Source organism: Leptinotarsa decemlineata, unplaced genomic scaffold, assembly GCF_025532065.1.
Source record: "Leptinotarsa decemlineata unplaced genomic scaffold, Ldec_3_MD MMD2_P_RNA_scaffold_4, whole genome shotgun sequence".
Classification (NCBI taxonomy): Eukaryota; Metazoa; Arthropoda; class Insecta; order Coleoptera; family Chrysomelidae; genus Leptinotarsa; species Leptinotarsa decemlineata.
The window spans coordinates 336270-349261 of NW_027412531.1; the positions used below are offsets into that span (position 1 = coordinate 336270).

At 35.3% G+C, this 12992-nt stretch overlaps 1 protein-coding gene across 3 annotated transcripts in view; it reads right to left on the reverse strand.

Moving 5' to 3' along the window:
* LOC111515902 (uncharacterized) overlaps positions 1-11760 on the reverse strand; it is a 37853-nt gene extending 26093 nt beyond the window's left edge. The window contains exons 1-3 of one of the 3 annotated variants that reach the window (XM_074186617.1): positions 11635-11760; positions 9125-9193; positions 2765-2924 (exon numbers count right to left, since the gene is read on the reverse strand). In XM_074186617.1, coding sequence (XP_074042718.1) covers positions 2765-2924; positions 9125-9193; positions 11635-11735 — 330 coding nt within the window. In that variant the 5' untranslated portion in view covers positions 11736-11760. Of the gene's footprint in view, positions 1-2764; positions 2925-9124; positions 9194-9460; positions 9674-11634 lie in introns of those variants that run through there. The other 2 variants (XM_074186618.1, XM_074186619.1) reach the window with 2 other exon arrangements.
* Positions 11761-12992: the final 1232 nt, after the last annotated feature.

A 12992-nucleotide genomic window follows, 5' to 3' on the forward strand; every position in this document is an offset into this window, starting at 1 on the left:
TATTGTCAAGCACTACAGCATTCGAAGTCGGTGACTGATTACATTTCCGCAAGCTTTCTTTTATTGTGGCCCAAACCATTTCAATTGGATTGAACACACAATAGTATGGAGGCAAACGTAAGAGAATATGACCACGTGTTTCACACATCGAATCAATAATATACTCTTTTTTGAAATTACGTTGTTTTATGGTCGCCAGTAATACCTTTCTCGTTGGAATCTTTTCGGGTATTTCCATGTCATGATTTCGCATGAAATCAACAATATCTGCTTTTTTGTGTTATTGTTTGGTATTGTAGTCAATAACCAAGAATGATACGAAGCGTTATCCATAACAACAACCGAGTTTGGAGGAATATTTGGGAGAAGCTGCTCACTGAACTAGGTTTCGAATAAAGCCGCAGTCATATCTTCGTGGTAATCAGCAGACGAATCTTTTATATTTTTCGCCGACAGAAGCAAAGCATTATGTACGAAACCACTTTCATTCCCGGCATGCAAAATTATAACACGTTTTCCCCTTGAATAAGGGTGTTCAAAGCACAATACTTGGTTTCGTCTACCCAGCCATATTTGACAACATCATGGGTGTCAAACCAAGTTTCGTCGAGGTAGATTATATGTCTGCTGGATTCTCGGTAGCTTTTCATTTGCCTCAAATATTCTTGTCGGAGTTGAACAATGCGTGTCGATTCCATTATGACCATCCGATTGTTCAGTTTTTTATATTTGAAACCACAAGACAAAAAAACACCTCGTAGAGTTTCTAAAGATTTGTAATTGTAATCGGGATAGTCGAGTAATTTATACCAAATCATTTCCAAGGTTGGTACTTCATTTTTTTGGTATATACCATAAGTTGTTCGCCGAATCACATTTTTTGTAGCACCATCAACGTTCGCGAATTTTTTATTCCTTTGTTTTCGTTTCAATGCATGGTCAATGACATCCCCTATTTTAATGACTCGAAGAACTGTCGAACGAGATAGTTTCGTTAACTCGCACATTCTATTCACAATAGCATTCTGTGAAGTGCGACAGTTTTCCTTCTTCAAGCATTCATGAATATTTAAAATTACTCGCTGAACTTGAACATGTAAGTCCTTATTTTCATATTCCGGATCCCTGTCTATTGAATTAAAACATCTTCCTCTTTGAAGATGATCACTTGGCGATCGAAACATGTGTCGAGGTGTTCAAAATAATGATTTGGTGTTGGGAAAAAAACTCCAGTAATATTCATTACTACACCAGAGGTTCCAAACAGTGCATCATAAGTCCCTGTCTATTGACACAGATTCCTCACACGTAATGTTATCATTTGTTTCAAAAGGTCTCCAGAAAGTAGAAGAAAGTACCCAAAAACACTAAGATTTTCACAAAAATCGGTTTAAACGATGAGATTGGAACCTTTGGTGGTGTAAAAGTTGAATACTTTTTCTAGAGATCAATTACCCTAACACCAAACTAATATTTTTGTACTCGACGCGCGTTTCGCTAACAAGGTTAGCATCTTCAGAAGAAGCAAATTGATATTGAATCTAAAGACAAGGGTTAGCTGTTTATATACCTAAAGTTTTTTGGCCCGATGTGGACTCTGTTTGTTAAATAATGATTATCCTAATTGATTTTTCTGTAATTAACTAGTGGAACCACTACCTGCAAATTAATTTGCCAACAATAGATTAAAAAGCGTGGGATTTTCTTAAGTCGCAGATGTATGCGAATAAGCCACAAATCATAGAGTTCCTCAAAGCCAACATAACCCATGCCAACGGTCAAATTCAGACTGATTCAAACGCGTTTCGAGTGCGTTCCACCCAGAGGAGCCGTGCCGTACATTTGAACGCACAAAATGGCATCAAATGATTCTTTCAAACGAATAAAAAATTCCTGTGATATCTCACACACTTTGTTTCATTCGTATTTGAAGGAGGCGCTTAAAAAACCCCATACAATGTGATATATGACAGATCATTGATATAAAATGAAACTTACGTGGAATGCTATCATCCTCAATGGTGTACATCGAAGTTTCGGAATCGGACACCCCTTATCACCAAAAAGCTTTTTTTCCCATAAAACTAATACCTTCAAAAAATATTCCTCTTTCAATATATTAAAGTTTTTAATTTTTTTATTCATCGCTGGACGTGTTTCTTGGTCTGTTCAGGTTTCGACTTTCGAGAGTTGTCGTACCTGAATCGGTACGACCGGCCTTACAATCTTCCTGTTGAAAGGACTTGAGATTATCCATCAGAAGAAAAGTAGATCTGCAAGCTTATGCAGATGACCTTGTCATCTGGGCAAGGTTCACGTCGGGAAGGGTAGTTTGTAATATCCTCCAAAGCACGATGGACGTTATTCACAGTTGGTGCCTGAGGGTGTAGATGTCTGTCAACCCCAGCAAAACTGTGAGACAAGAAGAAGCAGAAGAAGAAAGTTGGGCGATCTAACGCCACTTATCCTCAATGGTCAGGTCATTCCCTTTGGAACGGAGGTGAAATATCTTCCTTCGATGTGCCACTATCCTAAAGTATCCTGCTAAGAATCACACGTTGAAACGTAAGACCTCTTTAGTCCTTAGCTCGCGAAAGTTGCTGCTTATGAGAGATGTCGTTCGTAGGGGGGTGACAGCTGATTAATGGAAAACATATTTCAACAGATCGGATAAGTTTGCTATTCGAGATCATATGCAAATGCTTGCATTAAAGTGGAATTAATGGGGAAGTTGAAAACATAAATCTCAAGATTTAACTTTTACCTGGGTATATGTCAATCCTGTTTGTAGGGCTAAAATTTTCTTCTCATCTCTATTGGGATAAGGATTTTCTCTTCTTCTCACCAGCCAGTCTTTCAAAAATCGTTTGATTTCAGGCGTGAACAATGTTTTGAGGGGTCTTTTATCTTCACCAAGGTTTCTTCTGAAAAAAAAAATGCAGACGTAGTTATATAGACAAAAAAATAGCATAGAGGATGCACTAAATTAGGACACCTAATGTTTGTTTATTGTAGAGGATTACTGATTTTTATCAGTTGAATCCCATGAAATAATCAGTTAAAATTGCTCAATATAATATAAAAGTATGCCGTATGCCACTATCTCATCGTAATTTTTATTGTACTATCAAAATATGATCATGTAATTTTCATGCATAGTGACGTCATTCCTTTGGGCATTCTCAATTTTGAAATTTCAAATTTGTATATTGCAATTTCAATAATGTTCATATGCTATGACAGAATTGTAGTTTTTCCGATATTCCCGAGAGTTTCGGCAGTTAGAGGACATATTACAAATTATTATTTTTCATCAAGGAAATTAATGTTTCGAAATAAATTTCGGTTGGTTTTTGGTATAGTAACCTTCAATATACAAATTGTCATCCATTAAAAAAATTTGTATTTCATCTTTCCTCGAACTTTTATTCTGTACTTAGATGAGCTGTCGCGAATGATAGGAAGCGTTGTCAAGAACTATTACACTATTCGCATCCAAATTTGGGATCAATGTGTTTTCAAACCATTCCTCGAAAATATTAACTTCCATGTTCCTATGATAGTCAACATTGCAGTCCTCAATTTTTTTTTCCACATAATTTCAAAGAATTCGGAACCCATCCTTCACTTCCTCCGCAATGCACAATCATTAGTCACGATCCTTTGTTTGCAGGCATGTTAGGCGTACACATTCTCGAACCATTAGTCCACCCTTTCGTAACGGTGTCGTGAGTGTCATACCAAGTTTCGTCCAAATAGAAAATTTGCCGTTGTTCTTGTCTATATTTAGTTATTTGTTTTAAGTATTTGTTACGCAATTCCACTATTCTTCTGCTTTTCATAACTGATTGACGTTTGTTTATTATTATAAATCTAAATCCTAGTTTCTTTATCCAATTCTGAAGAGATTTGTCACAGCAGCTCACGTTATGGCTGGAAGTATTCAATTTCTTCCTTATGATTTCAGTCGTAGGAAACTAATTGCTTTTGTAACAGTCGTATATTGTTTTTTCAGTGATCTTATTAGATGAACATTAAAGGTTTTGGTAATCCTGTATCACAACGCGTCTTGCGTTCATAAGATTTGTTTTTGACTACTTTACGTATAGTTGAAAAAGTTTTGGTCAAATCTGACGTTGCTTGTGTTAATTTGTTTTCCTCGAAACCAAACTTGATATGTAGGTTCTTATGTACATTGAAACATACTCTATGTGTTTCAATATTCAAATGCATCTGAATCTTATTCACTGGCATCTCTTTTTCAAATTGTTCACCATCGTTATTGGAATCATTACACTGGAAAAAGTCTGCATTGTTATCACATTCGTTATTACTATTAGTACTTGTCCAAGGACGCCACATTTCAGACAGATAACAAAAATTTTAAGTAATTATAACTGCACCAATATAGAATTTCAACACTCAAATCGCGATCAGTTCCTGAACTGAACACGACGGCGATAACCATCCCCGCATTTTCCGATTTCTATTCGTCACCGTAACATGGCTTCAAATTTAATTTTATGACTCTTCAGCTAATCACAAAACTCGGTTAGTAAAAATTATCCAATACGAACCGCCAATTCTACAGTCCACGTGGACTAGTCCGCAGCCGGTTCAATTCCATGTATTGGATTTTTGATCTTTGAGAGTGCCGCAAACTTTAAGTGTGCACAATATCGTTTACTTCGACTATTCATATTTTTTGCCGAAAGAGGATTTCTGTTTGATTTTGCATAAGTAAATAGCATATTAGTCATTTGAATACATCTTTAATATGTGACCAATTGCTTGAAGGTCTGGCAGCCTAACAGATATCAACAACTCATTTATTTTCCAAAGAAATCAAGCACACTCAACGCGTTTGAAACTGGTGAATGAAGTGGGATGCTATTCAAGTGTATCAAATTACACAACAAAACAAAAACTAATATTTTCGTATACCAATAGTTGATTCAGTTCAAGAGAAATAAAAAACAATTTACAAAAATACTAAATACAGAACCGTACTTAAACATTTTTGTCATCGACGATGCTTGTTATTTTAAACGAGACGCTATAATAATATTAAGTGTAATATAGCATTGATTTGTAATTTAATCGCTTCATCAATATTTGTGAGAGAAAAAACAGGTCCGTGTTTGAAAACAAAGTTATTGTTTTTTGTTTCTTTTTCTTATTTCCTAAAATAACAGTTCTATTCGTTAAAAATAAGAACAACAATTTTGGTTATGCTTGTAAAATTCCAACCTCATACACAAGTCATTAAAAATATTGCTCCTACCAAGCAACGTCTAAATTTTGATACAAGGTACCACGAACATGTCATTTCGGATAAAAAATCATTAATGTACGAACAGCAGAGCATATACTTTGTGCCTGCCCCGCTGGGGACCGAATCAGGTTTTTAGGCAGAAGTCCCTGTGAATTTTCTTCAACCATTGTACTCTTTCCCACCCCACGAAATTCACCTTTTTTATATACTTTATATTAGTTTTACCTGTATGTATGTATGTTTGTAACTCTCCTTTTCATTTCATATCGGGATCTGTATTTGACAGAATTATCTACATTATTGCTTTATCTATTCGCGGGCAGATGGTGCTGTACAGAACCTCCTTGATATAATTCGAACTCACTTTATATGTATTTTTCCATTTGAAAAAAGTATTTTTTATTAACACGCGCTTGCTGCCTTATTTGTAACGCTCCTTTACGCGCCTGCTGCCTGAGGCTTGGTAGCTGATTTTCAGGCTCCCTCTTCGGAATCGGAAAATATCAATCATCATTTTTCAAAACAATATACGGTTGATTGATCCCAAAGTTTAGATAAAATAAATATAGTTCAAAAAGACTAAAAAACACGCTTTTATAGCATATGAAACTAAAAAATGAAAAATAAATATAGTTTAAAAAACTAAAAAACATGCTTTCAACGAACATCGAACTAAAAAGTTAAAAATATATTTTTTTAAACAAGCTTAAAACAACGAAAAAAAAAATTGATTTGAAATTCCTGAAAAATATTTTTTCCTAAACAGATTTAACGAAAATAACAATTTTATTAAACAAAAAAACAGAAATTACAAAGAAATAACATACAAGCAACAACCAAAAAAATAACAAATTCAAATAATAATAAAAGCTGAAAATTAAAAAATATTATTAATAAATAATGAAAAAAATGAAAATCCACAAAAAGGATGTTTCGCTCAGACCAATTATTAGCTCCATAGATTCAGCCACTCAGAACTTGTCCAGATTTTTACTACCAATAATTAAACCATTGCAAGATAAAACATCATCTTTTGTGAAAAATTCAAGGCATTTCTTTGAACTACTAGGGGAAATTGAAGTCAAAGAGCAAGATCAACTGATCAGTTTCGACGTGGAAAGTCTCTACACCAACGTTCCTGTCAAAAAAGCAATTCAAATCATACAGAAGAAGCTTTCCGAAGACGGGGACCTGAAAGATAGAACAAACTTACTGATACTAGTAATCATGGAATTACTAGGATGCTGTGTACGAAACTGCTACTTACAACTGAAAGACGAATTCTCTACGCAAGATGAGGAACTGTCACTTTCACTGGTTATAGCCAGTGGTTTGAAACTCTGGCCATTGAAGAAGCCCACAAAAAACCCCGAGTCTGGTTGAGATACGTAGACGACACCTTCATAATATGGAACCATGGGAATGTAGAACCAGACACTTTCCTGAAGCACATCAACAACGTAAGTCCTTCCATCACTTTCACAATGGAGAAGGAAGTCCACAACGAATTGCGTTTCTTAGACGTATTGGTGAAGAGAACCGACACTAAATGGGAAACATCTGTATATCGAAAACCCACTCACACAGGACGGTATCTGAACTAGATATCCAACCACCATCAATCGACTAAGAGAGGAATCATCAAGACTCTAGTAGACCGTGCCTTCGGGCTCTATAATACAAAGGAAGGTCTCGAAAAGGAACTAGGCATCATCAAAAATGACCTTCAACGGAATGGTTACTCCAGAGTGATGGTAGAACAGGCTTTAGCTAGAAGACAGCAAGAGCTCCACAAGGAAGAGAAGCCGCCACAACCAGTACTTGTACTTCCCTACATCAGAGGATTGTCGGAAAGGATAAGAAGGATTGGGTGCAAGTATAACATCAGGACCTGCCTCAGATCTGGGAACACTATCCGTAGCAGCCTCACGAAAACTAGGCCACCAAATGCGCATTGCGACTCCAAGAATTGAATTTACCGGATACCCTGCGAGTGCGGAGAATCATTCATCGGTGAAACTAAGAGGTAATTGAAAGTTCGCATTGCTGAGCACAAGAAACACACACAGCGAGGAGAAATCAGCAAATCCGGAACTCATCAACATAATATCAAGTGGGCTCAAGCTGAAATCATCCACAAAGAGGAACACTGGTTTAGGAGAAAATTCAAAGAAGCCGCGTATATGTTGTCCAACAACGCATTCAGTCAAGATAGCGTAAAGATACGTAACATATGGAAACCTCTAATCAAGCGAAAAACGACCAACTCCCGCCAAACGGTCATCTCCCGCTAAAACCAATGAAGCGGGGAGAGTGAAGAGGGGATAGGTGGAAGCAATCAAAATTCCGCCACACTGCTTCATATTCCGCTACGCTTGTATATCTGACGCAATCAGTTGGCTGATACGCCCTATCCAAAATTGAATATCACAGAACTTACAGTTTGTAGTTTGGATATTGTTCAGATACCACCAAACTGCTGTCACTAATGTAAGTAATCAGGATCATGATAATTTTCAACCGCGCAACTCAGTAGATGGTACCTAATTTTCTAAGTTTACAGCATTTAATGTTTGAAAGTTGTCGTCTCGACCAAATATTTCTTAGCTTAAAAAAATTATTTTGAAAAGTAAAAATAAAAATCAATTTGTTTTCGTACGTATAGTCACACTGAGCTCTTGAACGATCATTCGCGACCGGACCAATCCATCCTTTCAAGTTGGAATCAGACAAACAATGTTAATAAAAAGTTTGTTTTCGAGACCTTTTCTATTTTTTTGAATATATCCCATTCCCATCAACTCCAACTGCGATAACTCTTTCGCTCGAGTCATAATCAGAAGAACTATCTTCTATTTCTACTGTGATTTGTTTCATATAAGTTATAATACTCGAAACAGGTATTGGAGGTTATACGGTTTATGATATGAATGAAAATATTCAAAAATATTCTTCTCATTCATCATGTAATAGCCTCACTACTAAGAGTATAACGTATTAGTTGTCAGCTTCGAGTGCTGTCTGCGGATAGCCTTAGTTGCCGAGGCCATTGAATTGAAAAGAAGAAGGGGAGTGCTGTCCACTGTCTCTTCTTCTTCCATATTTTCTGTCAATATTGATTATAGAAAATTCCGGTACTTTATGTTCAAATCCGCTACGCCGCTACCGTCGAGTGAATTCCGCTACAGTGGCGGAATTCCGCTGCGGTTGGCAACTCTGCTTGAATGACCTTTAAATAGTCGGATCTCGGAGGAATAAGTCCAGTTATCACCCGAAGACGATTATGGATACTAACAATCGAAACGTCGTGACGTAACTTGGTGTGGAATCTTTTAATTTTTATTTTTCATTGTTTGTTAATAAATTTTTTTAATTTTCAGCTTTTATTAATTTTTTTATTTTTTTGGTTGTTGCGTGTATGTTATTTCTTTGTAATTTCAGTTTTTCTGTTCAATAAAATTGTTATTTTCGGTTAATCTTTTTAATTTTTTTCAAGGATTTCAAATCAATTTAGACAATAGAAGTCCGAACTGATGAAATACTCAACGAAACATTATCAACCATCCTCAAACAATAATAGCAGTATTTTTCCTTCGTTATTGTTTTAAGCTTATTTAAAAAAAATATTTTCAACTTTTTAGTTCGATGTTCTTCAAAAGCGTGTTTTTTAGGTTTTTAAACTATATATATTCCCATTTTATCGTCTTCGTATCTATTACAGTTTAAAATATTGCATAGTTACCACACGAAAAAAGAACCGGCCTGTGTATAACTCGGTTATATTTATAGTACTTCAAAGATATCTTCTAGATTAGTGAAGCTCGAGAAAATTGTTGCGTTATTTCTCACCTTCCATATTTATTTCGAATGGTTCTTCGCGCTCTCTCTCTTCTGTCACCTGCAGTATTTGAATCCATTCTGTAATATAGATGTCACGTTACACCTTCACAATGAATATATAAAAATAGCACACATGTTGGATAACATTAGAAAATAAGATGGTTGACTTTATGTTAGAAAGATACAACTTATGTTTTCAACAAAAAGAGAGCAAGCCACTGATTTTTCAGGATTTATTCGGAAGATATGATTACTGATATTGAAACTGAAACAGTTGAGTTAATTAAAAAAAACCAACAAGTTACGTATTTGGTATGATTTGTGAAAACATGAAAATGTTAATACCTGTCGTCGAAATATTCATTAATTTCTGCTGAAAATAATCGTGAAAGGTTCCGTTTTTCATGTAAAAAAGTGCATACCTCAGTTGTCAATCCGGCTGTGGAGTTTTTAATAATTTTGTAATACAACCACCATAAGAGATCGTGGAAAACTAAACTTACACAATCTGGGGACACATAAATACTGTTTTATTTTCAGATCTTCAAGTCTCCCGCTTAGAGGTTTTATAACGCGTTCGAATTTTCATTACAGTAGACAAACTCATCCATCTGAAGAGGAACATCAGGAACATCAAGAGCATCAGATTTTCTTAACAATATTGCATCGATCATACAGGGCGCGTTCAAATGAAAAATTGACCCCCCCTGTAAGTCATAAACGGATGTTTAATAGAAACTTTCAAAGAACACGTCAATTTTTATTTCTAGGGGGACTAATTTTGATATGGAAATCATACCCGAAACTTCACCCCCCTACGGTCAGCAACTACCCCCCATATTTTTTTCAGTTGCATGAGGGGTCGAGTGATATATTATTTGAAAGGTCTTTTGTCCCTCTATTACTTCTGTATTTTTTTCCGAAATTGGTTCATTCGTTATTGAAAAATTAAATGTTGAACGTTTTATTTAAGAAAAACCAGAAAATTCGTTGTCGCTCATTTTATTGAGGAAATCAACAGAAATAATATCAATCAGCAGTCAGAAATCGGCATCCCCAAACAATTCTCTGTTGCAGGTATTTTGTTTAACGTATTGATAGCTCACGTTGTGGTCTGGATGATTCGTATTAAAAATTCTTGCAGCAGCTTTAGCACGTTCATTATTTCGATAATAGGTTGCGACAATTTCTATTCTTCCTTCAGTAGAATAAACCATTTTTTAGATGCACTGTTTGGAAAATTTGGTGTAGTAATGAATATTACTGGAGTTTTTTCCCAACACCAAATCGCTATTTTTAACACCTCGACATGTGTTTCGATCACCAAGTGATCATCTTCAAGAGGAAGATTGAACTGGAAACTAACGCGAAGCAAACGCTATTTATGCTATATAGATATATCCTAAAGGTAAACCCTACAGGTTTACCACCTATACCGGTATACCATTCTAAATTAATTTTGCAATTTTGCCTTATCTATTATTTTACAATATATGTTTATATAAAACAATTTTTAGCTATATAAATATTAATTTCACAATATTGCCTATCTAAATTTATTTTTTCAATGTGTCCTTATGTAGTAATCAGTAAACCCAACAATATTATTTTAACAAGCTATACAAGTATCCTATTTGGTCTAGGTCCGTCATCGTTATTCATAATATTATTGTGTTTACTTATTTCTACACTTTCATAGACATCTAGTTGCCTGTTGTTGTTAACTTGTCTAACTAATCTTAGTGAACTGAAGTCTATGGAATGGTTTTGTTGCAAAATATGATGGGCGACTGCTGATTTTTCAGGTCTTCCATATTTAAAGTGTGCTATATGTTCCTTATATCTTACTTTAATAGATCTTTTTGTCTGTCCATAATATTTTGCATCGCAGTCCTTACATTCAATTTCGTAAATTCCAGACTTTTCCGAATTCTCGACTTTGTCTTTTGAACTTCCCAAAAGGCTCTGTAGTGTATGACTTGTTTTAAAAACCACCTTCATACCTAGTTCCTTGAAAATATTTCCAAAGTTCTTCGTATATTGGTGGTATGGAACTGAGATGTATTAACTTGGTTTTTGTCCTTTCTGAAAGTCGAGATTTCGTTCATTCTTAACCTAAACTTCTTCTTCCTTATTATGTCATCTACAATACCCCTTGAGAAACCGTTAGTGGCTGCTATTTCCTGTATTGTACGTCTTTTTTTGTGAACCTATCATGTGTTAGAAGGAAAGTCAAAAGACGATGCACTAAAAAATTCAACCCAGCATGTTTGTGCTGTCCACAGTGATGTGAACTGTCAGGAATATACCTGTACGTGCTTGTTTCTTTTCTAAATATATCGTATTCTAACCCTCCATATTGGCTCCTCATTACCAAAGCGTCAAGAAATGGTAGTTGTCCCTTATTTTCTAACTCATACGTGAATTTTATTGATGGACACCTATTATTTAAAAAGGAAAGAAAGTCCTCAATTTTCGATTTTTTGGTATCGAATATCGCGAAAATATCATTCACATACCTTAGCCAAATCCTAGGAAAATACTTCGACTTTTCTTTGGTTTCCATTTCGAATCTGCTCATGAGCAGGTCTGCCAGGTAGAGGGACAGGGGGTTTCCCATGGCCGTTCCTTCCTGTTGTTCATAAAAGCAACCTTCTACCTGGAACCGATTTTGTTTCATACACAAATTGGTAAGAGAAACGAATTCATCGATTTCGTTATTATTGAAATTATTTTTCTCTAGTAGCAATACCTCAGCTGAGTGGCTAAAGCCCAAACAGTGTAATATTAACAGGGAAATATAATGATTCATCGGGTCGAATTCCTTTGAATAGTCTAGCAAAATCAATGTGATCACTTTACAGACATCATCAGCAGGGCCGTAGCGAAAAGAAAAACCAGAGGGGGAGGGAACCTAAATTTTCCCAACTCCACAAGCAAAATTTCCCAACATTCGAAGAAATGAAAGCCGAGGGATTAGTTACTACTATAATATATTAATTTTCTTACTTAGCTATCCAAAGATTGGCTGAATGCTTATGCCCGTTAGGGTATGCACAAACAAAAATGAATTTTGGTAATTATAAAAATAACAATGGGAATTATTCTACTTTAGACCAAGGTCCTTGGTCTTTCACCATATCAACCATGTATAGGAATATTCAATACAAATGGAAGGAAACAACACTTAAATAATATTGTGCTCATTGTTTTCTACTATTATTTTCAGTCAAAAAATCACTTATCTAAGTTTCTATTATTTTCTCAATCATTTTCAAACAAATCAAGGAACAAAACAAATGAATGATATTGATATTTTCAGAAAATTCAGCAAAACAAAATCGACTTTCTATCTCATTTTTCATGTTGCTTTTATAGTAGAATAACAAGTTATTTTTGGGCGGTGCAGTTTTATTTGAGTCATTTTTCACGTGATCTGGAATACCGTGAATTTGATTTTTCATTAAATTTAATTTTTTCAGTTCTCTCCAAGAACAATCACTAAATTCAAAATTCAATATGAATCTATACGTATATACGAAAGTCACTCAACAGTCACACATTCATCTCTGTTTCTTCGTACTGGTGAGTCTTAAGAAGCAAACATTTTGTATATAGGTGCTTCTTAAGTCTTAGATGTGTACCTACTAAGACAGGATTTTTAAATATTCCAACTGGGGGGTTTCTCCGTACCGCTATATTTTTGTATGTAGTTTCGTTTATTGTTGTAGATGTGCAATAAGGAAGGGGCTTTGAATATTTTAACTGAGGCACACCCCTGGGGCTGAAAGGGGCGCGTTTACATATGAAAATCACTTCGTTTGTTTGAAGGTGGCTGACAATGTTCCGTGGTGTATTTCATCATCATCAGTTATAT